This window comes from Nicotiana tabacum, chromosome 23 (genome assembly GCF_000715075.1).
Source record: "Nicotiana tabacum cultivar K326 chromosome 23, ASM71507v2, whole genome shotgun sequence".
Lineage (NCBI taxonomy): Eukaryota > Viridiplantae > Streptophyta > Magnoliopsida > Solanales > Solanaceae > Nicotiana > Nicotiana tabacum.
The window spans coordinates 19,134,373-19,161,673 of record NC_134102.1 but is presented as its reverse complement, the minus strand read 5'-3'; the positions used below and the strand labels follow the sequence as shown (position 1 = coordinate 19,161,673).

Sequence of the window (27,301 nt, the reverse complement as noted above, 5' to 3'; positions counted from 1 at the left end):
TCATTTGTAGTAATATGAATTTTTTCTAAAAAATTTACAAGCATTTTAATATTAGCACAATCCGCATTTGTAAGGTGCTCATCATCATCACTTACATGAGCATTAAACGTTGAGTTTATAGGGTTTCTATATTCATGTGCAACAACTAAACTTTCATACATGTAATTCCATCTAGTTGGACAAGGTTTAGGAACCTTTCTTTCTCTTAGGCCAAATTCATCGCATCTTTTAAAATATTCTCTAAGTTTACTTCTACGGTTTGAATAAGAAAACCAATTAAGAGCCATTTTAACCTTTTCAATTTCAACATTTAAAATTCGCATGCCATCGCCCACAATTAAATGGTAAATATGACAAATACATCTAACATGAAAAATGTTACTAAATGCAGGACTTAGTGTAGTGGTAAGCAAAGCTATAGCATTTGTGTTACTAGTAGCATTATCCATTGAAACTGACATTATTTTATCACTAATGCTAAAATATCTACAAATATCCCTAACCGTGCTAGAAATAAACTGCCTTGTGTGACGTGAATTAATTATTCTATAAGCAATAATGCGCTTTTGCATTATTCAATCCTCATCAATCCAATGACTGGTAACAGTAAGGTAATCACAGCCATTACTACTTCTACCAATATCAGTTGTAATAGCAACACGACAATTTATATGAGTAAATAAATAGCGCAAATATTGTTCATATTCATGTTTATATTTATAAATATCGCTCTTTACGGTTGTGCGAGGAAAACCTTTATAAGTAGGATTATAAATTTTTCTAATATAATGCACAAAGTGAGGGTTAGAAGAAAAACTATAGGGTAAGCACATAACAATAACCATTTTTGCCAATTCTTCCCGATCTTTTTTGGGATCATAATATAAAATATCACCGGTAACAGTGTTAATTCCCGGTTGAAATTGATTTGACCCGGTACTAAGGTCGGCTTGACTAGGTGCACTTGTCCCCTCGGCCAAAGTTTTCATACGAAAATATCTAGCTTTATCTTGAGAGTGTAGCAATATGTGTCTAGTCAAACTTCTCGTCCCCTCCCCCCCTCCCCCCCCCCAACATATTTAAAAACTAACTCTTTGCCACAAGTTTTACATTTAGCCCTATTTCTTTCTCTTAGTTGAGTAAAAAATGGCCAAACAACAGATGTTTCTGCCCGTTTAGAAGGTTGTCTAGAAAAAATAGAGGTAGTAACATGAGGGTCAGACAGGGCATCATTTGGATTATTATTAGTTGGGTTAACTTCAGGAGCAGGACTAGTGGGTGTATCGTCATCAAGTTGCGTTTCATCAAAATCTATTTCTTCATCATCATTTTCATCAATAGTTGGATTACAATAAAGAGCATTCATATATTCATGGTTTAATTGTTCACTGGGTGCAATATTATGGCAAAATTGACTCTCGGTAAATTGTAATAAACTATTATCGTTATCAAGAATAGGAGGTGTAGGACGGGTAACAGGTTTGGGTCGGGGAGCTGGGGGAAGTGGAGGAGGAACAGATTGGCCACTAGATTCACCACTCTTGGATTTTTCCTTATTTTTACTAAATATTTTTTTAAAGGAATAAGCCATCTTAATTAATCAAGCAATACAAAGTAAATAAAACAAACAAAACTATAATATTAAAACTTAAGAGTTGGAATGAGTTTACCGAATTGACAAACAACTTGCTGAAAATTAATTATCGTTGAAGACTTGAAGACTTCAATTCACCAACTTCACAATTTTGTACAAATTATAACAATAAAGTAAGCAATTATAGAAGAAAATTAGAGAGAGATTGATGATTTTGTTAGAAAAATGAAAGAATGAGAGGGTATTTATAGTTGAAAATAAGAAAAAAAGTGTAATTATAAAAAGTTTGGGGTTAAAACAAAGTTTGGAGGGGATTAAATGGCTATTTTATAAATAGCCACCGACTATTTTGGCAGGTAGAACGGCCATATTTTAAATGTCATAACAGCTATAATGTGGCAGATTTTTTTAAAAAAAAACATTAGCTGTTGGGCTCGAATAGGCCCGTTTAGGACCGCTTGAACTGGCCCACTTCCCAGCCGATCTCGGTCCCAACCGATCCCGGTCTCGCGGGCCTCGCCTATCGGACTGGCCCACTACCCAGCCCACCTCCCCACGGTCCTGGTCCTGTCCGGTTAGGACCGTTTAGGCCCACCGCCCATTTGGACTTGCGATCCTGGGTCGGGACCGGTCCTAACCAGCCCACATGCTACCCTCACGTGTGTTATCCTCGCAATTGAGCGCGTTTTCAACTAAAAAAAAAGTATTGTGAAATTCTCTTTTTACCCCTATAAATTACCTTTATTTCACCCCAAATGCCCCTACCATTCTTCTTCATCTTTCTCGTTAGCTAACCACTATTAAAGCACCATTAAAACCTTTAAATGTAATAGTGTAGCAGTACCCAGGTTGTTAATTCTTAAATTATACTACTAAGTCAAAAAATTTACCATTCAATCGGTTGAATCACTCTTACAGAACTAGCGACATTTCTTCTCCACACCAAAAAAGTGTTTTCATAGGGATTGTTTTCATACTACTAAAGTCAAAAAAAGTGACATTTCTTCTCCAATCAATCTTGCAATTCCAAGCCGTGGAGATTGTTCTCCACACCAAGAACTACCTCTCCACCAAAAATCAGGAGATTTCACCGTAGGAATCGCCACTTCTGATGACCTGCAACTCTCCGGCGAGCTCCAGTTGGTCGGAGATGGCGTTCCAGTGGTCCAAATCGCCCAAGACCAATGCCAATCGATTCCTGCTGCTGAGGAGGTTGAGAACAACACGCCAATTGGCCACTACAATGAATCAATCGTCACAACTTTAAAGAAAACCAATTCCGCGACAGTGCTGATCGGAAAATTTCTCCGGCAATCTACCTAGCCAGAAAAAAATAAAAAAAATTTGGAGAGAGAGGAGAGGACGAAGAAGAACCTGGGAAGGGAGTGCTGATATGGACTAAATGAGGAAGTAGACGAATGAGTCGCAGGTGTGGGGGGAAGGGGAGGGGGGTGATGGAAAGGAACGGCGAAAAGGAAGCTAGAAGGGTTTAAGTTTTTTCTTTCTCATTGTATTTATTTTTATTTTTAAAATATAAATATAGGTGACAATTTTTATTTTAAAATTACACATGTCATTAGTTGGGTGGGGTCTACTTTTGGATTTTCATTTTCGTTTTTATTTATCACTTTTTTTTGTTTAACCACGTGTAGTCTACGTGTTAAATTCTGATTGGTTCATTTATCCACGTAGGAGCGATTGTGCCTCACGCATTTTACCTTCCAAGACACATGTGTTTACTTGACACACTAAAACCAACATTTAGTGTCTATATGATAACCTGGTAAGTTGGAGTGTGAAATAGACATCTAGGCCCATTTTAGGTGTCTCTTTATGTATTTTGCCTAAAAAGAAAGATCAAAAGTGTTAACTCTCATCCATTTAAGTTTGGATGACAAGATGTTTGAGAAGGTTGCAAATGCAACCACCTCAAAGCAAGCATGAGAGATTCTTCAAAGTTCCTTTAAAGGTTTGGATAAAGTGAAAAGAGTTTGTCTCCAAACCTTAAGAGTAGAGTTTGAATCATTGAATATAAAGGAATCTGAATCCGTTTCGGATTATATTTCAAGTGTTTTGGCTATTGTAAATCAAATAAAGAGATATGGTGAAGACTTGAGTGATGATAGGGTCGTTGCAAAAATACTACAATCCCTTGATTTAAAATTTAATTACATTATTGTGGCTATTGAAGAGTCCAATGACTTGGATAGCATGACCATTGAAGAACTCACAGGGTTCTTTGCAAGCACATGAAGAAAAGTTGAAGAAACCGAAAGAAGAATTGGTTGAACAAGCATTGCAAACAAAACTTTCTTTCAAGGAGAAAGATGAAAGGCATGGCTCGCAACAAAGAGGCTGTGGACGAGGACAAGGTCGTGGTAGAAAAGGAAGAGGTGGTAGCCAATCACCAAATAAAGAAAATAGGATCCAAGACTCTAAACAAGGAAGAGATCGTGGAAGAGGTAGAGGATGGAGGCAAAATCAAGGAAGATATGATATGTCTAATATTGAATGTTATACTTGTCATAAATTTGATCATTTTTTCTGGGAATGTAAAAATAATGTGGAAGAAAGAATAATTGTATGGAGACCAAAAATGAAGATGGAGATGGCATTTTAGTTCTCGCTTGCAAAAGAGAAGAAAGTGTAGAGAGAAATCAATGGTACCTTGACTCCGGTGTAAGTAGCCATATTTGTGGAAAGAAGAATTTATTTGTGGAGCTTGAATAATTGAATGGTGAAAACATCACTTTTGGAGACTCTTCGTGGGTTAAAATCAAAAGAAAATATACGATTTTAATCCGCTTGAAAGATGGTAGGCACCAATTAATTTCTAATATTTTGTATATACCGAGGATGAAAAGCAATATTTTAAGATTAGGACAACTTTTGGAGAAAAATTATGATATTCATTTGAAAGATAAAAAGTTGTTGATGAGAGATGAAAATGGGAGATTGTTAGCCAAAGTTCCTATGGCTAATAATTAAATATTTGTTTTAAACCTTCAAAGTGATGTTACAAGGAGTTTGCTTTCATGTACCAAAGATTTATCTTAGCTTTGGCATATGAGATTTGGTCATGTGAATTTTGATAGTCTAAGGTTGATGAAGAAAGAATGTATGGTGAATGGATTTTCAATTATTGATCATCCGAGCCAACTTTGCGAAGGATGTCTCTTTGGAGAGCAAGCAAGAAAAAGCTTTCCTGAAGAGTCTTTGACTAGATCCCGATATCAATTGGAGTTGATTCACATGAATGTGTGCGGACCAATCAAGCCATCTTCACTTGGTAAAAGTAATTATTTTTTACTTTTCATTGATGATTTTTCTAGAAAAACTTGGGTGTATTTTTTGAAGGTGAAATTGAGGTGTTTGATACTTTCAAAAAATTCAAGAGCATGGTGGAGAAACAAAGTGGCTATCAAGTTAAGTCATTGCGGTCCGATAATGGTGGAGAATTCACTTCAAATGAATTCAAAGTTTTTTTGTGAAATAGTGGAATTCGTCACTTTTTTACTATTCCAAGATCACCACAACAAAATGGCATCGTGAAAATAAAGAATCGGACTATTCTCAATATGGAACAGAGTTGAAGAGCAAAAATATGCCAAAGGAGTTTTGGGCTGAAGCAGTTGCTTGTGCAGTGTATTTATCAAATCGGTGTCACACAAAGCGTATTCGTGCCAAAACACCTCAAGAGGTTTGGAGTGGTTTCAAGCGAAAAGTTGCTCATTTGCGAGTTTTTGGGAGCATTGCCTATGCACATGTGCCGGATGAAAAGAGGTCCAAGCTTGATGATAAAAGTGAGAGGTATATTTTCATTGGCAATAATCAAAGTTCTAAATGTTATAAATTATATAATCTAAGAAATGACAAGGTCACCATAAGCAGAGATGTTGAGTTTGATGAAGATAATGCTTGGGAATGAAAAACTAAAGAGCAAGATTACTCTTTTAGTCATTTCTTTGATGAAGATGATGGTAAAGAAGTTGTGGAGCAGCCTATCACACCACCTTGAACACCTCCAACACAAGTTCAAGAAAAAGATGAGTCAAGTTCGAGTTCTTCAAGTAAAGTGCCTCAAAAAAATAAAAGTCTTTATGAGTTGTATGAAATACGAAAGTGGTAAGAAATGATTTATATGATTTGACTCACTTTTGTTTGTTGGTGGATAGCGAACCTTTAACTTATAAAGATGCTGTCCAAAATACCAAATGGAGAGATACCATGGATGAAGAAATCAAGGCAATCAAGAAGAATGATACTTGGGAATTAGTCACACTTCCAAAAGGCAAAAGCACTATTAGTGTCAAATGGGTGTACATGTTGAAGAAAAATTTCAAGGGTAAGGTGAAAAGGTACAAAGGAAGATGGGTTGCCAAGGGATACAAGCAAAAGGCCGGTATTGATTGTGACGAGGTTTTTACATTGGTTGCTCATTTGGAAATAATTCGTTTTATTATTTCTTTAGCAGCTCAAAATCAATGAAATATTCATCAAATGGATGTAAAATCGTCTTTCTTGAATGGCGTTTTAGGGGAAGAGGTTTACATCGATCAACCTTTGGACTACAAGGTTGAAGGACATGAAAATAAAGTTATGGAGCTTGAGCACGTGAAGTCACAAGACCAAATTGCGGATATTTTCACTAAGTCGTTGAAGATTGAGCTTTTTCAAAAGCTAAGGAAGGTTCTTGGAGTGATGAAACAAGTTTAAGGAGTGATGTTGAAATGTAAAAATAATAAACTTTTTTTACATTTGTCACGACCCAAAACCCATTATAGGTCGTGATGGCGCCCAACATCGTCGTTAGGCAAGCCAACGATGAACTATCACGTTAATTGTTCATTTTATTACTTTCAAAATAATAAATTTTATTAAGTAAGAAAATTTACACCTTTAAAATCACGGGTACATCCATAATTAGTAATGCATAAAAATAAAAAGTGATAATAATATGCAAATCTGTAAGCATCAACTAGAATATCCCAAAACCCGGTGTCACAAGTGCATGAGAATTTACTAAGGAGTACAATAATAATACAACATCTGTCTGAAATGTAAATAAGACAGGATAAAGTAAATAGTACGATGAAGACTCTGTGGGTTGCGACACATAGTCTGGAATGCAGCTCACCATAAAGTCTCCCCAGCAGCTGCGCCTACGCGCCAAGATGACCACCAAATGAACCTGTCAGATCCTGCACATTTAGTGTAGAAGTGCAGCATGAGTACGCAAATCAATGAGTACCCAGTAAGTATCTAGCCTAATCCCGGAGAAGTAATGACGAGGTATCGACATCGACACTTACTAGAGGTCCAATAAAGCAGTATGATAAATCATAAACAGATATGAAGCACAACAGTAATAATGGGGTAAAACGGTAACTAACATAATCCTCCAACATTTCTTTTGGCAATATAAATCTCTCGAAGGTCATATGTTATCTCAACAAATCAGAAATATCAAATGTAGTCTCGAATGGGTAAGGAATACCACATAAATGCCAGGTCTCAATAAAAGGGAAATCTCATGAATTTTCGGACTCCTAGCGGTATTACGCACGATTATGCCGAGGTCGTACGGCCCGATTCAGAGTGGTATGTACATTGTCGAAGCGTTCGGCTCGCTCCACAAGAAAGGAAGGAACTTATCGAATTACGAGTCACGTGCTTACAATACAAGTACATGAGCATAAAGTGGATATACCATTTACCTTTTATCAAATAATTTGCCAACAACTCAAGGTGATAAGGCTCAGCCTAATATATATTCCTAAATCAATTTCAATTATAAATTCACTTAATTAAGCTAGAAAAAATGAGTTCAAATAATTCAAATATTACATGATAAAGTACTAAGTCTACCCGGACATAAACATGCTTTAGTTACGTACGGCCTCTCGTCGTCTCGTGCGTACGCATCACCCACAACTAGCAGCACATAACAATTACATCACTTAGGGGGTAGATTCCACCTTACAAGGTTAGAAATGAGACTTACCTCGCTCCGAAGTTTCATAACCGACTCCAATGCCTCTATAACACCTCAAACCAATGCCTATCGATCTGAAACTAGTCAAACAATGTGCAAATCAATCAAAATATACTCCAATGCGTATAATTTAACAATTTATAAGAATTCTCAACTCCGCTCGAAAAGTCAACAAAGTCAACCCTCGAGCCTATGTGCCCGGATTCCAAATATTCTTGAAGATAATCATTACACATAACACCACGAACACGAATATATAGTTTATTCCTAATTTCATGTCCAATTTCGTGATAAAAATCTAAAAATACTAAATTCTAGGTTTTCTTCAAAATTTCATAATTTTCACCAATTTTCATGTTCAAATCCATGTATAATTCATGTATTTAACTCATAATGAGAAAAAATCACTTACCTCCTGGTTGATGATGAAAATGATGCTCCAAAATCACTCCCAAAGTCGGCTCCCATGAAGAAAATGAAGTGAAAATTAGCTAAACCCTCATTTTTAAAATGACACTGCCCAACGCTTCCTTCATCGCAAACGCGGCGTAACCCTCACGTTCGCGAAGAGCATCCTGCTCCAGCTCCAAAACTCCCCTTCGTGTACGCGACCGCACGAGTCGCGAATGCGGTGACCGGCTCCTCCGTCCTTTCACGAACGCGATGCCAGATACGCGAACGCGTAGAACAATTTTCTGGTGCCCACCTCCTGCCTGCCCTTCTACGCGATCGCCTAATCCCACTTGTGATCGCGAAGCACTGCCTCCCCCAAGGCTTCGTGAACGCGCACCCCTAATCGCGAACACGATGAAAAAATGTCCAAACACCCCCCACAGACCTTCGCGAACACGACCCTTTCTTCGCGAACACGAAGAAGGACACACCAGACCTCAAAAACAGCAGCTCAAACATGGCGAAATGACCCGTAACCCCTCAAAAATACACCCGAAGCGCCCGTGACCCCGTCCAATTACATCAACAAGTCCCAATACATGACACTAACCTGCTCGATGCCTCAAATCACACCAAACAATATCAAAACTACGAATCGACGATCGAAACCTTCTTTCAACATCCAAACATTCAAACTTTGACGAACGCGTCCAATTCATACTTAAACATTCCGGAATGACGCCAAACTTTACGTGCAAGTCAAAAATCACGATATAAACCTACTCCAAGGCTCGAAACCTCAAACGGACATCGATAACACCAAAGTCCACTTTAAACCAAACTTAGGCAATTCAAAAATCTTCAAAATGCTAACTTTCCATATTAAGCGCTGAAATGATTCCGGACCACCCGATACTCAACCCGTACATACGCCCAAGTCCGAAATCATCATACGAACCTATTGAAACCTTTAAATCCCGATTCCGAGGTCGTTTACTCAAAAGTCAAACCTTAGTCAACTCTTCCAACTTAAAGCTTCTGAATTTAGAATTTTCTTTCCAAATCAACTCTAAACTTCCCGAAATTTAATTCCGACTACGCGTATAAGTCATAAAACTTAAAGTGAAGCTACTTAAGGCTTCAAACCGCCGAATGACGAGTTAGAAATCAAAACGACCAGTCGGATCGTTACAACATTTGTTTACATTTGTTCATAAGCTAGAATATTAATTTAGTATATGTAATAGAGTATGAACACATTGATGTACTTTGAAAGATACAATGTCTAGTCGTGTCATCCATGTACCCTGAAAGATGTGAGGTGTTGACTTAGTTGTTATATTTACATGTAGTGTAGGCTAGATACATGAAAGATGTTTTCTATAAATAATCTTGTATTCCTAGCCATTTGGAGCCTCTGTTTTAAAAGGCGTTTCTAGGGGGAGCCCCGGGGTGAGGCGTACCAAAAACGCCCCGGGGCGATGGTGTGGGGCGAAAGTCTCAAGAGGCTTACGCCTCGCAATTTGGGGCATACGCTCGGGCGTTCGGGGCGTATGCTCGGGCATTCGAGGCGCGTTTTTTTTAGTAAGGAGTAAGCCTAAAGACTTTTTCAAATTAAAATAAAATTTATTGAATTAGTCCTTCATATAATACCCAAATTCTCAAAAGTCAGTTTGGTAATTACTCAAAATGTTTAAAAAGGAACTCAAAAGTATTAAATATAAAAGTAAAGACCTTTTTTTTTATTGATTTAAGCCCTAATTCATGGGTTTTCCAATTTTTATCTTGTCCGCTAGTCTGCTAATATCTCCCAAAAGCAACGAATATTTAATTTTTTTTTACCAATACAAAGAGAACTACATTCTTCTTCATAGCAGCAAATTCAAAGTTCAAATTGCAGGTTAATCATCCTTTTTGTTCCTCCATATAGAAAACTTTATTCTTTTAGACTCAAATTACTTGTGCTTGTAAGTAACATATAATAGATTGTTTTGATTAGTTTTTTGTGGGGATGGAACACATATATATAATTTTCTTGAATTTTATGCAATTTTACATGTTTATAAATATTTATTGTCATTATATTATTTTATAAAATATTAAAAATTAAATACCTATGGGGCTTGCGCCTCGGGGCTTGCGCCCCGCTAAGGCATATGTAAAATGCCTCGCCTTACGCCCACGCCTTTTAAAACACTGTTTGGAGCAAATCAAGTTGAATAGAAATCATTCTTTCATCCACTTTCTTCTTTGTGAGTTTTGAGTATTTTTTTGTATTGTCTTGCTCTTCCAAATTTTCTAACATAATTGAGTATTTGGGGGCATGGTCGGGTCATTAAGTTATGCTGGTGGGGCATTTCTATCCTTGCTCCTATTTATTTTGTTTTAAAAGAAATAATAGGACGCCCACAAAGATAAATTGTATAATTGGAAATCTACTCATACTTCAACAGAGTAGATGATAATTTGAGCCCAAACCTATTTGACCTGCCCAATCGATTCAAGGTTGGGTTGATCATTGATCCGCTCATTTGTTGAACTCAGTCCATTTTGACTCAACTCATTTCAACCCATCTAAAGTTGGGTTGATTTTTAACACAAATTTATCCATAAGTAACTTTGCTAAAATAATTTTAAAATAATTTTTTTGTTTAATATATTATATTTGACGTTAAAAAAGAAAAAAAATCTTATATTATAATTAAATAATTCATAAGAAAATAATACGCATTAATTAAAGTTTGGTAAGAGTTGGGCAGGTTGGGCTATGACCCAAATTTTAGCCTAACTTGATCTAGCTCATTTCAGCCCAAGTTATTTTTGGGCAGGTCATTGATCCGCCCATTTATTGACTCAGTTCATTTTGATTTGTTGACTCAGTTCATTTTGATCAACATAAAATCAGCTCAATCCGTCCATTTAACCCCTGCTTATACTTCTTTTCTAATTGGAAATTAACTTTTTTTGGGAAGAGTGCTGATATCACATTAATGCCGAGAGGAGTAAATACAATTGGGGGGGGGGGGGGGAGGGGGTGTATTTGCTTAACAAAGTTGAGAAAAATGAGACTAATTTGACATATAAGATTTATTTTATATTTTACATGACCAACACTACTTATACGAGTGAGGCTCCTTTATTACTTGAAAAGGAAGCCTCGCACAAGGTTAGTTATGTGACACATGAAATAAAAATTTCTCTTGTCATTTAGACATATAGTTTAATTGATTAATTTGTAAAAATATATTAATAATAATAAAGTGATTAATTTGTCACTCGTCGGTTTTGCTCTTTGATAACCACAAAACTCACTCAAATTAAGTCGAAATCGTCCAAAATGAAGTTAGATACTACTAGTACCTAATTAGTTTGAATTCCATTTTGTACTTTTAAAAATGGCCCATTATTTGTTCCATTTGAAAATTGAAAAAATGACTAAAAGTGATAATACTCTTGAAAATTTAGACAAAATATCTCCTACCAAACTATTAAAGAGTGAACATTATAAATTCAACGACAGAGAACCCCTTTTATAGACCATTAGAAGTTAGAGGGCATAGCGATGCATAAAGTATCACTTACTCACGTAAAGTTAGATGAAGGGTCGCACCGTAAGAGCTGTAATATAAATAGCTTACCCTAATAGATGTATTAATAATTGCTTTCACAGCTCGAACTCGTGACCTATAAGTCACACGAAAACAACTTAACTGTTGCTCCACTCCAAGGCTCTCCTTCCATAGGCCATACGAACTAAAGCTAAAAACTAAAAGTGATAGACAAAAATAAAGTAAACGATGCAGGAAAAAAATGGCAAAACAAATCCCGAAAAGAAAAAAGGAAAAAGTAAGCACAACCTATCTGAAGTCCACTGATCCGATTAATAGATTCACTAAAGAACTAAACCGTTTTCTAGTGAAAGATTCTTTATTCTCAAAACTCAATAACAACACCAACCCCCTTACCCCAACCCTACGGTGTAATGGTTGTTTTCGATATAATCTCGGCTCCCTCCCTCCAAGAACTCCTCACCTTACTCTTGGGTGACTCGAACTATTTAAGAAATAAACTATTTAGGCCCCCAACAGATAAGGTGCATAACTTTCTCAGCCTCCCTCAATCTACTCTTTTGATTATCAATGCATGCTTTTTTCCCCAGCACCTACTACCGTGATAGAAAACCATCTCATTCCGCCTCCGTTGCCGGATTCCGCCGTGGAACTTGCCATAGAAGGCGCGATTCCGACCGCCATCACGATTCTTCCTCTAACTCTACTCTCTCTTTTTTCAGTGAAACCCTTGAACTAGTCCTAATTTCTTTTCCAGGGGACGTACTAATATATACTAATAGGCGAGCAACAGAAGAACAGAGATTGAAAGAGTTGTGGAAATCGTACTTCGTTGTAAGTGTTACACTTGGCTTTGTAAGTTGTTACATTTGGCTTAAAGTGGCTAAATCTAATGAGGAAATGGACATTGGTTTAGTTGGTTTGTTTTATATGGTTCACCACATATTCTCTATTTTGTTTCTATGTAAAGCCCCCATGGATTTATACGAAATCGGGGTTGGTAGGGGCGGAGGCAGTACTGTAGTAGTGATAGGTTCGGACGAACCCAGTAGCTATTGCTTAAACTTTGTATTTATATTAGAAAATTTATTAAATATATAAAAATATTTAATTGCAAACCTAATAATTAAAACGAAACAGGTTCGATGATAAAGATCATAAGTCTTCCAAGAATCATAGTATGACTTTGCTGTCACCTTCACTTTCACAACTTATTCGCATTTTCTAATACTTGCTACTTTCAACATTTAGCTCGTGTAATTTGGTGATTTGGAATTAGCGGTGAAGCCAAAAAATTCAATCAAAGTGCACAGCCAAAAAATAATATTTTAACTTATTTTTTAGATTTTTTTAGCAAAGGGTATTCATCCGCACATAGTTTCGCCCGTGCTTGGAATTGCTAGGTGCGGCTATGGATACTGTTAAATAAAACACGTTGAATCATAAAATTTGAGGTAAAATAATTTGTTCATCATATTGAAGTGTGTTACCTTTATTTAATTATGTCTTCAACATATCCGTGACATTCGAGCTTGATTCCTTTTTCACGAGCCAAGCACATAAAAATGATCATGAAGGTATCTTTGTCCTTAATTAGAAGTTTTGAGCTCTAAAAATGAAGTCCTCAATGATAAGAGAAGCGCTAAAATTTTCTATGATAGACTTTCTAACAAATCTGAATTAGTCGTGACAGTGAATTATTCACGTCAAGAAAATCAGCCTCCCCTAACAAAAATATATTCATCAGACTCAATGACTATAAATTCAGGCCTAGCCCCTAAGTAGAAATAAGGATTGAAGAAGTCAGACCATATGTGTTTAGCTCAAGGAAAGCATGCATTTTTCACTTCATCCATAAATTAACAAAAATTAAAGGTTAGAAATATAATACTGGTATTGTATAACACAACACAACACTAAATATAACACAATACTAAATCAGTTAATCGTGGTGAAGCAATCTATAGAAGTGAAAATATACATAAATTAACCATGATAAATATTCATGTAAAAGACACATGTCATATGTTGATTAATTTGTTATAAATATCAGGTGCGGGAAAGTTTTTTCCATCACGCTTGATAGGCGAACTCACGTTAAGGAGGCGGGAGCTTGGGCACCTTTAGGAGTCGTTTTGTTGGGAAACAAGTTATCCCATAAATAATTATCCTACCCTCCCATAGGGATAAAAAAAACACTACAATCCCGGAATAATTTATTCCGGGATTAGTTATACCACAATTTTATCCCCAACCAAACGTGGGATAAACTCATCTCAAATTTAATCTCGAGATTAATTATTCCTTATCCCTCGTACCAAACGAGCCCTTAGGCTTTGGCTAACAATGAACATATGGATATAGATCATTCTCGGATAATTTTACAAGTAGCACCCATAACGATAGCTGTAAAATCGAGCTTAAAGTTGCACTCGGAATAAGTAATCTATTTTCTTTGAAGGGGAACAGAAAGGGCAGTTCGGTGCACAAAGTATCCTCATATTTACGTAGGGTTCAAGGAAAGGCTGCATACCAAGGGGTGTGACGTAGACAACCTACCCTAATGCAAATTGGAGCCTCAAAACTCAGTTAATTGCTAATTAGAAACACAAATGAATACAATCAAATTTGAATCATTCGTAGTATATTTCTCTAGGAACTAATAGAATATGGATTCAGTAGCGAGTGATACATACATTCTTTGAAAACCATAACTTGATGTCCGGCTAGAACTGTAACTGGATATCAGCATAAACAATGCAGAACAAGCACACCTTCTAAATCAGGTTGAATTCATCAAATTCGGCTTGAATCTCTCCCGAAAATGGATCTTCTTACCCAATCACCGACCACTAAATACCTTGTGCGCCAGCTAACTTGCTTGCTGAAATGCAAATAAAATGCAGTAAGGAGGAAATATATATAACCAATGTAATATCAGAAGCAAGTCATAATCAAGAAATCTATCAAATTCTCACCTCGCATAAATAGAGTACCATAGCCATTGTGTGCTACGACCCATAGAAACCCAGTCTCCAGGAAGTTCTGCTGCTGCTTGCTCCCCACCTAAAGGAGCAAATTGTCCTAAATGGCGATACCTGAAACGGCACACGTTGTTACGCCAAGGATCACCGAGAGAGAGTTGAAACCGTTAGATATTTGATCATGCTAGCATAAGGGAATTTATTGTTAATGAGGATGTATCTTTGTACCAACGGGATAAAGAGGTTACAAGCCAAGATAGGAGTACCAATAAACCACATGAGCAGTTAATAAATTCAATGAGGTTGCTGATAAGTATAAATTCAATGATTCTCTACACTAAACACACTGCAGAAAGAAGCAGAAATGGAGGAGGGCCGGCGACCACATTTCTCTTCCTTTTTGTTAAAGAGAATAAATGTTTTTAACAAAAAACTTCTGTCGTATGCAAGACCAATTTGTAGAGAACAAAATTCTAGTCATACTTCAGTTTCATCCCCTTTAGAAGATGTGGAAATAATAGCACGAACCATGTATAGAAGTGGAATAATAAAACGGCAGTTAGTTTTCCCAGTATGCTTACATGCAACGAGTAAAGGAAAAGAAATGTCCAAAAAGGTTAAGCTATACCGGAAGGGTAGAAATTCATGACGGCCGGAACTTTTGAAACGGCGAGGGCCTTCAGGATTACTTTTGCATTGCTCCCAGCGATTAAAGCATCTAGCAAGATATGTACCTTGTTGAGCAGCAACCTAAGCATGTGAAAATACAGGAAATGAAACAACAGCAAAGCATGGAGTGAACGAGAGGGGAAGTATGAAAGAAGGGAGACGAGATCCAAATTATATATGAAAGCACCTGAGCAGTGGCAGGTAGACTCTTCATCTGTGAATCTACATGAGAAAGGGCTAACTTAAAACCTTCAATATCTACTTCCTCTCTTTCATTTCCCTCTGAATCCCTGAGTAAGTCTGTCGCCTCTAACAGATGTTTGCTCTTTAGATATAAGTCCACTTGAGGATAACGGATAATTATGTCTTCCAAAACATCTCGGAATTCCTCAATGGTTAAAGTTCCAGAATCATCCTTATCCGCAGCTTTAAAAATGACTGAAATATCTTCCTAGACCACGTAATTTCACAAAGGAAACTTTAAGGAGGGAAGATATAAAGGCAAGAATTGATTCGTATCTTGCAAAAGTAACAATGAAGAAAGTAAGGGATATAATCATCCTCATGCAGCATATATTTCATTTTCTGTTGTTTCTTTTCCATTCATCTTCATAATACTGTTAAGATGTCAAATACTCTAACCATCATCAAGAAGTTTAAATTGATTAACTCTGAGAGCAGAAACTACTGGCTCAATCTGACGTTTATAAGGAATGGGCACTAAAAACTAAGGAAATAATTCTTACTATTGGCTCTTGTTGGCTGTGATCAAGATATACTTCTCTAAGGTTGTTGGGACTAGTTCAGTAAATTGAAATCTACGTCTGCATTTTCTAGAACGAATGTCCAAAAATCCAACTTTTGAAAGAAAGATAAAATGAAACACTCCAGCAAATAAAATCATTTTTCAAACACTTGCGCCCATCCGGAAATACATGGCACAACACACGCACATTATTATCCATGTGGAACCTAAAGCACGGAATGTAACTGTCAAAATCTTGAAAAAATAACTATAGATAAAGAATTGATTAAATACAACAACAAACCCAGTGCAATCCCACAAAGTGGGGTCTGGGGTGGTGGAGTGTACGCAGATCTTACCCCTACCTTGTGAAGGTAGAGAGGTTGTTTCCGATAGACCCCCGGCTCAAGGTAAAAGTAAAAGAAACAGAGGAATTGATTAAATATTTCAGTTAATTTGAACAAAGGTTTATTTACCATTACTTGACGTTGATCTACAGTGGCGCAATCACCAAGTGCGTACACGTTGCTGCAGCCCTTTACTCGAAACCATTCATCAGCTGCTAGAACACGTCTTTTCCCCTGCAAGAAGGAATGAAAATTTTACGTGGCCATAATAGATTGAATTTCAGAGCTTGCCAGTCAGAAAATTTTAATCTCCGAATATGGCATGCAAAAAGCTTTAAGTTTAAGTACGCATTTAGTGAAGAAAGCCCCATGAAAGAGTTAGTCAAAGGGAACAGGGTGTAAAATACCTGGCCAATTTGTTCCATAAAATCCTTCACAAATGGGCGGGTACCAACTCCAGTTGACCATACAACCATCCCGTAGGGTACTTCAACATGTTCTCCTGTAGATTTTACTTTCGTGTTGATAGAATGATCAGAGACACTAATGACGCGGCAACCTGTCAAAACCTCAATTCCATCTCTTTGAAATTTCTGTTCAGCAAATGAGCTTATTCTTTCATCAAATCTGCAAAGAAACAAAATTATGATTTCGGAGTTGTTGAGTCAATCTCATTCTTAATATTCTCTTAATTGAGTAGCAAAATTATGATCTAAAAATAGATCCCATCATCCAAACCATTTAACATGACAACCTTCTGGAACAACAACGTTTTCGGGTTTTGCTACTCCAAGAATGAAATGCCACATGTGTGCGTCCAGTTGTTGCAAGCAAGAAATTATTATATGCCCATTATGTGAATTTGGTAAGCTTTGTAGTTCCAATATGTGATCTCTAAAGCCCCCTTCCACTACAGGTATACTCTTGATCTTCATTCTTTCTGGCACCATTCCTTTCCCCTACTCCTCTGTTCAAAACCTTTTGACAGTGTTTAGGCGAGCTTGCGCACCTCGACAATTCTACAGGGTACCTGCTTCTTCCTACCACTTCCTACCAGCTCATGTTCCGGGTAACTCCGCTCACCAAAGATGTTAACTATTAACTAATAGATATATGTATTAAAGATATGGCCTTAAAGAAACTATTTAACCTTCACTAGATCTTCAAGGTGGAGCCGTGTAGCTTTAAGCACAAATTGCAAGTTTCTCCCCCCAACTAAAATCAAGCCTAGGTTTGTCCTTTGTCCTTCATCACTTAACCATCCACCCCATTCCCACATCCAACCCCACATAAGGGATTGGGCTCTCTTCACGCCTCTGTATCTTCATTACTTTAAAATCTTTCAACATCACATTGACAACACAAAGGCCATGGCATACATTAAAAGCAATGAAGAAGTATAACTAGGGATGGTGCATCTTACGTATTCAGGATATGATCTCCAGATTGGACAAGTGTTATCTTCACAAAATCCTTAACTGAAGGATATATTTTCACCAAGTCCTCGTGAACAAAGTCGTGCAGCTCAGCAGCAAATTCCACTCCAGTTGGACCCCCTCCAACTATAACAAAATGGAGGTTGGTCCTTCGCTCTTCTTCACTTTGGCCAGGAATGACAGCTTTCTCAAAACAATCTATTACAGTCCTCCGTATCCTTTGAGCATCTTCCACTTCCTGTACGAGACATGATTCGTTCATTTCCAGACAAGGAAAATTTAGCACTTCACGGAAAATATGGAAGAGAATCCTACCTTCAGAAAGTGGCAATGTTCCATGACACCCGGAGTGTTAAAAGTATTTACTTGAGCTCCTACAGCTACAACCAAATAGTCATATTGTAGGGAGAAATCATTATGTCCCACCAAATTATCATTGATGCCAGAACGGCAAAATACTTTGTTGTTTTCTGGATCAATCTTTAGACATTCTGCTTCACAAAATTGAATTTCTCCACTTCTCTGCCAGACCAAATAACAAAATTAAACAGGAAGATGCAGAAAATCTTCAAATAAGACAACTGCTTTTTAAAAATGACAAATCTAGGAGAAACTTAGCATATACTAAATGTTAAATTCTTCAGACCAGATTATGGCAGCCCCCCCATTCATGTAGGGTCGAGGGAAGGGCTGCACCTCAAGGGGTGTGATGTAGACAACCTACGCTAATGCAAGCATTAGTGGAAGCTTCTACGGCTCGAACCCATGACCTGTAGGTCACACGGAGACAACTTTACCGTTGCTCCAAGACTCCCCTTCCATCAGGCTAGGTTAGAACAACCGAAAACGAAATGATCAAAAACCAAGCGAATGTAGGGGCAAATGAATCTTTCTAAGAAACAGTGGACAAAGCTATGCAGTCAGCCAGTCATACAAAATCTTGTGAGTACAATATAAAATTACTAATGACATGAAAACAAAAACTGGAGATCCAGATACAAAACAAGTTCCTTATCGAAGCTTGTCTTACCTTCTTTATTATGTTCCGAACTGGCTCAACGATGCTACGTGCCTCAACTGTTCCACATGTGACACTAGGTAAAAGTGGTGTAAATGCAAAATAGTTTCGCGGTGAAACCACTTGAACATCATAGGAAGAAATATCAAGATCCTTTAGGAAGCTGGTACCGGCCCATCCTGTTCCAAGCACCACTATTCTCTTCTTCTCTGATACTGACTGATTATTTTCAACTTGTTTTCTGCCCTCTATGTTCGATTCTGCATATACCAATAGACCTCCGGTACTGTAACAACCAGCAGAAAAGTATTAAGTAACAAGATCCTCTATCAAACATGGGAGAATAAATCAGTCTCAGAAGGAATCATAGCATTTCATTCATTAAACTTCAATGCAACAAGTGAGTCATTATAGTTTAGTAGATTAGAACTGTTAGAATTCTATAAACATAACTCACCTCATACAACTTAAGTGGCATATATCTAGAACAATAAGAAACACAAAGAATGAAGTAAAAAACCCATAACGACCTTGTAGTCAAGAGACAGAAGTTTTCAAACCCAATCAGATCACATCTAACTTCTTAAATGAAGTGAAATTGTTTTGCAGGAAATTATACCCAATGACCTTAAAAACGGATGGTCTTGATTTTTAACCCCCGCTTGCCCTATGGGCAAACCTTTAAGGTCAAAAGTCAAAAGTGTTACGCATGGGGAAAGTGAGGGGTAACACTTGTTAAAGTTGAAGTTCTGCCAATGGGGCAAGCGGAGTCAAAAAATCAAGAGTGACACCTGAAGTGTCCTATTTGAGCAAATCGCCCCTTGTTTTGTTGTCATTTATCAAGCATGGCTCATTAAATAATCTACTACCACTTTTAAATCCACAGGACACAATTTTTATTTTATAGAAGCATCCGATTTGTTTGAACTATACTCCAAAAAATTAAAAAGAATGATCTCCAAGAGCTTACACTATTATATACAACTTTACATTATTTCGACCAGCTGTTGCACTCTTAGCAACAAATGGTCACCTTGACACATTCAACTATTGGTTTATATGTATACCTAATTGGCTGTAATTTAATCATTTGTTTAACTTGCTTTTATTTGTCAAATTGGATAAATCACTAGATTAGGGGAATGAACATGTATCTACTATTGTAAAAGTGGGAAGACCTAAAGTAAAAGTTTGATAGAACAAAATATCCATGTAAAGCTAAACCACCTTTTTTATCCTTCAAAAAAAACACTAATTCTATAACATTTATGTACTAAAATATAAATACACAGTCTAATAAATACTATTAGATATAAATTTTCCTGCTACCAACCATTATTATACTATTTAACTCAGAATTAGATTCTAGAAATACTTATGAAAGGACATTTAACAATTGCATGTCAAGTTCAAATAATCTAAGGAGGAGATGAAGAGATTACTATTACAACCTTAAAAGTTTAATTTCTTTATATCAAGTATATTCAGCTAACTAAGCCCAAAAGAAAAAGACAATCAGATAACTTTGGTAGTTAATGCAAAGAATAACAAGGAAGTGAATTGTCTAACTATCGACCATTGGCCACTCTTTGACCTTTCTACTTAAAGAAGGCCTTAAAGAAGAGCAAAAGGAAAATTAGTCAAGCTTTCAGCCTTAAAGAAGAGCAAAAGGAAAATTAGTCAAGCTTTCAGTCGAGCTTGATTGCATATTCAGAGTAAGTAATATTTTCAAAATTACTGTAATTTATGTTCAAAAATCAGTTGAATTTCATGGTTTCGTGCCCTACATCTCTACGGTGCTACTCTATCTACACTTCTAAAGCAAATACAGAACTCGTATATCAAATAATAAGGCACTTGAGGACGAGCGTGGAGTAGGGGATTTCTTCCTTTATTGAGCTAGCTAAATATGATCAACATTCATCATTTTCAGTAACATATAATTTTCTCTTTTATTTGATTTTATAACTCAATACGTCGTAATACTATATATATGATTTTAAAAAAAATTTATACTCCATTTATATGGGATACTCGTGCAACAGCTAAACAAGTAATATCTACCGACTGAATAATTATTCTATATAATCACCCAAATTCACATAGAGATTTCAAAAATGTCTCCTTTTCTAAAAGAAGAAACTGTAATTTGCCTAATTGGTTTGATACTTAACGTAAAAAGAACTACTATCTTTTTCCGTTCATTAGCTTCTTTAGATCTAAGAGTAGAGGGCCTTCTAACTTGTATAACAAACTTCAAAGCAAGCAGAAGAAGGGGCAAGTTACACATTTGGCCGGTCAGCCAAAAATACTGTGTAGTTTTTCCTTAAAAAAAAGAGGACAAATATTCTCTCGATCAAGTGTCAAAAGGAATTTCAGAAATCATCTGTTTAGTACAAAATCAAAACCCAAAAATGAAGAGAAGAAAAAACCGGAAATCAAAAATATATTAAACAACATTGTGTAGTATTACACAAAGAACAAAGAAGCAAGTAATAAATCAGCAAGCACAATAAAAATTCATAAAAAAAATGTAAAAAAAAATTGAAATGAAATGAAGCAAAATTACCTGACAGAAGAGAGAAGCAGAAGTTTAGAGTAAGAAGAATGGCTACGAAGAGCTCTGCTTAGATTTGTGAAACCCCTCATTTTCCTTCTTTTTCCTCTTTACCAAAATGTTCAAGGATTTAACACTTTCTCAGTATTTCTATCAAATCAGCTTTAAGCTATGTATCAAGTGAATTGAGTAATTAAACAAGGAATGTGAAAAGGGAGTAGGCTTTAACTGAGTTTTCTGACAAGTCTGTCTGATTACAAAAAAACGTGTCAACTCTTTTTTGGTCCAAAACTTGGGATTTGAAAATTGGTAATATCCCACTCTTACATGTGACACATCTAATTAGTTTACTTGAAAATGAGTTTTAGCTTCCTCTATATTCTCAAATTTATTTTGAAAAATTTAATTTGGGTGAAATTTAATTTGAAAATAAAAATGTGTTTGAAAATCAGTTTTCAAAACATATATTTTCTTTTTGAAAAAACATGAAACATGACTTATACCCACAAATTCTAAAAACAATCACAAATACTCAATAATACCTTCATCAATAATATTCATTATAATTATCACAAATCATAGTCATGAACATAAATAAATTTGGTACAAAATTATTATTTTTATAATGAATCACATAATACACTATTAGATGACCGAAAAGACGAAACAACATTGTTACAAAATAATAAATGATGGACTCTTTTATAAAATACAAAAGTTTGGGGCAATTTTTAAAAATATTAATATTTTGGGCCAAAACCAACTCTTTTGGGATTGGGTTTTGGGAATTTTTCAAAATATGGATAAAATTTATGAACAAACATGTATTTGCCAAAAAAAATTGAAAAAAATTGACAAAATTTATGGCCAAACGGGTCCTTAAAAAGAGCCTTTGAAACTTACACGATTAAATACTCCTATGTCATAATATTTATAACAATAACAATAATAAACTCAGTTAAATTTTTTAAAGTTTATAACATTTATATGGTTATAAATTTTGGTCATTAAAGGTAAATAATAAATAGTTTAAGTTAAAGTATTTTTAAAATTTAGAAAAGATTATTCTTTGCGAGACATATTAAAAAGAAACACATTCATATAAACTGGAAGTAGCTACTTAGTATACTAATGTATATAACGAAGTCCATGCAAAACTAGTCTTAGTATACGCATGTTGCGCGTGTACATCATCACATGAATATTATATTAAGAATTATGTTCAAATAATAAAATATTAAGTGTAAGCTTTGTAAATGATAACATTGGTCCTAAATAGGTAACTCGAGGAAGAAAGAAACTTTGTCACATAGAAGTCCTCAATCATCATTCAATTTAGTCACCTTAAACTTTGTGTCAGTTTTATAATTTTATTGCTTCAGTTGTACAAGTTATTAAGTTATTCCATTTTAGTTTAGCAAAGACACATAGCCCTTGAATATTTAAGTGTTTTTGTGCAAATATCTTTTGAAAGATGTACTCAAGTTCATTCGAGAAGACACAAACATGATCAACTATACTTTTATTATGATGTAGGGTTGAGTTATGGGAAGAGGTCTAATTAAACAACACATGGCAATTGTAAGGCTAAAAAACCAGAATCTAGAATATAAATACCGGGTGTGAGAGCCGTTAGTGGATAATGACACAAATGAGCCAATAGTGTAATGTTAGTGGCATGAATACATCCCATTTTTAACGGGGGGAGGGGGCATTGTCACAACCCAAATACCGAACCAGTCGTCATGGCACCTATTGTGGAATTAGGCAAGCCGACATTCTCAATATGCTTTCAATATATAACAGAAGTGAGCTAAAGCAATTAAACTAACTGAAAGTTTACATAATAACGGGGTAAAAATCCAAAACACAAGTGCGGAATGATAGCCCGACATCGGGGTGTCACTAAGTCATGAGCATCTAACAACCTATCTAGAAATAGAGTCTACTACAGTCTGTGTCAAATTCCAATACAAGACAGAAAAGATAATAAGAAAGGAGAAACAAGGACTGCGCCGGCAGCTACCTCGTAAGTCACCGATAATCAGCTCGCGCACGAACTTAGCGACCGCCAGAACCGTACACACCTAGATCTACACATGAAGTGCATGGTGTAGCATGAGTACAACCAACTCAGCAAGTAACAGAATTAAATAAGGAACTGAGAAGCAGTGGCGAGCTATAAAAATACAGATCATTTTAAAAGTTTTCAGTAAAGAGTGAATATGCTTTCATATCCGGTGGTATAAGTTAAATCAGTTCGAGCACAAGTAAAACAGATATTAATCTTCTAGAAATTTCACAACAACAACAACAGATAATAACTAAGTGCAACAATAAATAAAAGCAAGTACAGCCTCTCAAGGCAGTAGTCACTCAACTCATCTCAATAGCTCATACTCTCGGCTCTCAGCCCTAAATACACACTCTCAATAGGTACATGCGCTTACCAGGGGTGTACAGACTCCATAGGGGCTCCTTCAGCCTAAGCGCTATATTGTTGCGGCGTGCAACCCGATCCAATATTGTTGCAGCGTGCAACCCGATCCAATATTGTTGCTGCGTGCAACCCGATCCAGTATTATTGCGGCGTGCAACCCGATCCAATTTTATATATATATATATATATATATATATATATATATATATATATATATATATATAAAATCCAAAGGCTTGTTGCGGCATACAACCCGATCCATATACCTCACAGCTCGCAGCTCGGCACTCAGGCCCTATCTCAGTCACTAACCTCTCCAGCCCCTCGGGCTCACAGAATATCATAATAATTATCCCAAACAGAGAATACAACAAGTATCAACAAGAAATGGGAGGGAACAGAGATATAACACACAAGTAAGACTGTGACTGAGTACAAGACAGTAATTAGCAGTCAATTCAACAAGTATACGACCGCTGTGTGTCCCAACAGTGATATCATATGGCCTAAGCATGGTTTCTAATATGAAAGGCAGTCAATTGCTCAAAGTCAAGGAAAAACAAGTAATAACAATGGCTATTCGACTTTACAGTCTCACGGGACGGACCAAGTCACAATCCCTCACGGTGCACGCTCACACGCCCGTCACCTAGCATGTGCGTCACTTCCATATATTCACATCATACCAATTCTCGGGGTTTCATACCCTCAAAACCAAATTTAAGACTGTTACTTACCTCAATCGCACAGAAATCCTACTCTGAAATGTCTTTGCCTCTCGAATCGGCCTCCAAATGCCCCGAATCTACCCACAAACAGTACGAGATAATCAATGTTGGCTAAAAGGATCAATTCCATAATAAAACTACTAAAATATAGTCCAAAATCTGAAATCGGCTCCACTCGCTCCCCCGGGCCCACGTCTCCAAATCCGACGAAAGTCACAAAACCCGAAAGCCCATTCACTCACAAGTCTAACCATACCAAATTTATCAAAATTCGACCTCAATTGTCCCTCCAAAAACCCAAAATTCACTCTCCAATTTCTAAGCCCTAATCTCCCAAATTTCACCTCAAACACTGACCAACTTGGTGTAAAAATCAGTGGGAAAATACTATTATTGAAGATAAATAGACACAAATAACTTACTTCAGTGATTACTCCGAAATCTCTCTCAAAATCCCCAAAATTCGAGCTAAAAAATGATGAAAATGGTGAAAAATCTCGAAGTCTTCTATTTATAGGTTCTGCCTAGACTTCTCGCACCCGCGGCTCCATTTCCACATTTGCGGAGCCGCATCTGCAGAAAAATCACTAAAACACTGCCTCCGCTCCTGCGATCAATTGACCGCATCTGCGCTCTTCGCGGGTGCGGGAACTACATCGCACCTGCGATCCAAACTAGCACTCGCGCCCGTAAATATGCTTCTGTGACCATTGTAGGTGCGTGAATGACATCGCACCTGCGTCCTCTGCCCAGATCCTCCTTAGCCACATCTGCGGCTCGCACCTGCGGTTCCTACTCCGTAGGTGCGGTTACACTAGTAGCAGCAGCTTCAACTGCAATTCCTCAACTCTCATCAAGTCATTAACCACCTGAAATCACCCCGAGGCCTCCGAGACCTCAACTAATTATACCGACAAGTCCTATAACCCGATATGAACTTAGTTGAACCTTCGAATCCCTCAAAACAACATCAAAACACCAAATTACACCCGAATTCAAGTCTAAAGAACTTCTAAACTTTCGAATTCCACAATGACGCCGAAACCTACCAAACCACGTCCGGTTGACCTCAAATTTTACACACAAGTCAAAAATGACACCACGAACCTATTCCAACTTCCGAAAATCCAATCCAACCCCGATATCAGAATTTCCACTACCAGCTAAAATTCCAACTTTTGCGAATTCAAGCCTAATTCTACTACGAACCTCCAAATCATATTTTGAACGCGCTCCTAAGTCCAAAATCACCTAACGGAGCTAATGAAACCATAAAAGTTCAAATCCGAGGTCGTTTTCCTATAAGTCGACATCCGATCGACTTTTCCAACTTAAGCTTCCAATTAAGAGACTAAGTGTCTCAATTCACTCCAAAACCACTCCGGACCCGAACCAACCAACCCGGTAAGACATAATACAACTGAAATCACAAAAGAAGCAGAAATGGAGAAAACGGGGCTATAACTCTCAAAATGACCGGCCGGGTCATTACATCCTCCCCCTCTTAAATAAACGTTCATCTTCGAACGGGTCTATAAACATACCTGGAGTCTCGAATAGGTATGGATATCTGCTCCGCATCTCCCGCTCTATCTCCCAAGTGGCCTCCTCCACAGGCTGACCTTTCCACTACACCTTCACTGAAGCTATATCCTTTGACCTCAACTTCCGAACCTGCCGCTCCAAAACGGCCACCGGCTCCACATCATAAGTCATATCACCATCCAACTGAACCGTGCTGAAATCCAAAACATGGGACGGATCCTTCTGCTTGAACAGATGCTGCAAACTCCGATGATCAGTGTAGATCTCACAATGAACCCCGTACAGATAGTGCCGCCAAATCTTCAAGGCGTGAACAATAGCTGCTAACTCAAGATTCATGGACATGATAGTTCTTCTCATGGGTCTTCAACTGGCGCGAAGCATAAGCAATCACTCTACCCTCCTGCATCAGAACACATCCAATACCTATCCGCGAGGCATCACAATACACGGTGTAAGAACCAGAAGCTGATGGCAGAACTAGAACTAGGGTCGTGGTCAAAGCAGTCTTGAGCTTCTGAAAGCTCTCCCCGCACTCATCCGACCACCTGAATGGAGCACCCTTTTGGGTCAATTTGGTTAAGGGCGATGCAATAGATGAAAAACCCTCTTCAAAATGACGGTAATAGCCCGCCAAACCAAGAAAGCTCCTAATCTCCGTGGCTGAGGATGGTCTGGGCCAACTCTGAACCGCCTCTATCTTCTTTGGATCAACCTGAATACCCTCACTGGACACCACGTGTCCCAAGAATGCCACTGAACCGAGCCAAAACTCACACTTGGAGAACTTTGCATAAAGCTTCTCCTCCCTCAATCTCTGCAACACAACCCTCAAATGCTCCGCGTGCTCCTCCTGACTACGAGAGTACACCAGGATATCATCAACGAATACAATAATGAATGAGTCCAAATAAGGCTGAAATATAGTGTTCATAAAATGCATGAACGCTGATGGAGCGTTAGTCAGCCCAAAAGACATCACAAGGAACTCAAAATGGCCATATCGGGTCTTGAAAGCTGTCTTAAGAATATCCAAATCCCGAATATTCAGCTGGTGATACCCTGACCTCAAATTAATCTTAGAGAACACCCTCGCCCCCTGAAGCTGGTCAAATAGATCATCAATACGTGGCAAAGGATACTTGTTCTTGACTATGACCTTGTTCAACTGCCTGTAGTCAATGCACATCCTCATAGAACCATCCTTCTTTTTTACAAATAGAACCAGTGCACCCCAAGGTAACACGTTAGGCCGAATAAACCCCTTATCAAGGAGTTCCT

At 37.2% G+C, this 27,301-nt stretch overlaps 1 protein-coding gene across 1 annotated transcript; it reads right to left on the bottom strand.

Annotated features, from left to right (window-relative positions):
- Positions 1-14,121: 14,121 nt before the first annotated feature.
- LOC107767923 (external alternative NAD(P)H-ubiquinone oxidoreductase B1, mitochondrial) lies at positions 14,122-21,559 on the bottom strand. The gene is made up of 10 exons (XM_016587036.2): positions 21,320-21,559; positions 18,763-19,036; positions 18,048-18,254; positions 17,720-17,970; positions 16,704-16,923; positions 16,426-16,530; positions 15,392-15,655; positions 15,164-15,285; positions 14,530-14,649; positions 14,122-14,435 (listed from the first exon to the last, which is right to left on the bottom strand). The coding sequence occupies exons 1-10, from the start codon at positions 21,397-21,399 to the stop codon at positions 14,348-14,350; spliced, it is 1,731 nt and encodes a 576-aa protein (XP_016442522.2). The 5' UTR covers positions 21,400-21,559; the 3' UTR covers positions 14,122-14,347.
- Between the last annotated feature and the right edge of the window lie 5,742 nt (positions 21,560-27,301).

Bases quoted from the DNA above. Each gene is read 5' to 3' on its own strand.
- LOC107767923 (XM_016587036.2), bottom strand. From the start codon at position 21,399: ATGAGGGGTTTCACAAATCTAAGCAGAGCTCTTCGTAGCCATTCTTCT. The intron at 19,037-21,319 runs GTAATTTTGCTT...TGGTTGTTACAG, and splicing joins CTGCTTCTCTCTTCTGTCAG to TACCGGAGGTCTATTGGTAT. The intron at 14,650-15,163 runs GTATAGCTTAAC...GTGCCGTTTCAG, and splicing joins CATGAATTTCTACCCTTCCG to GTATCGCCATTTAGGACAAT.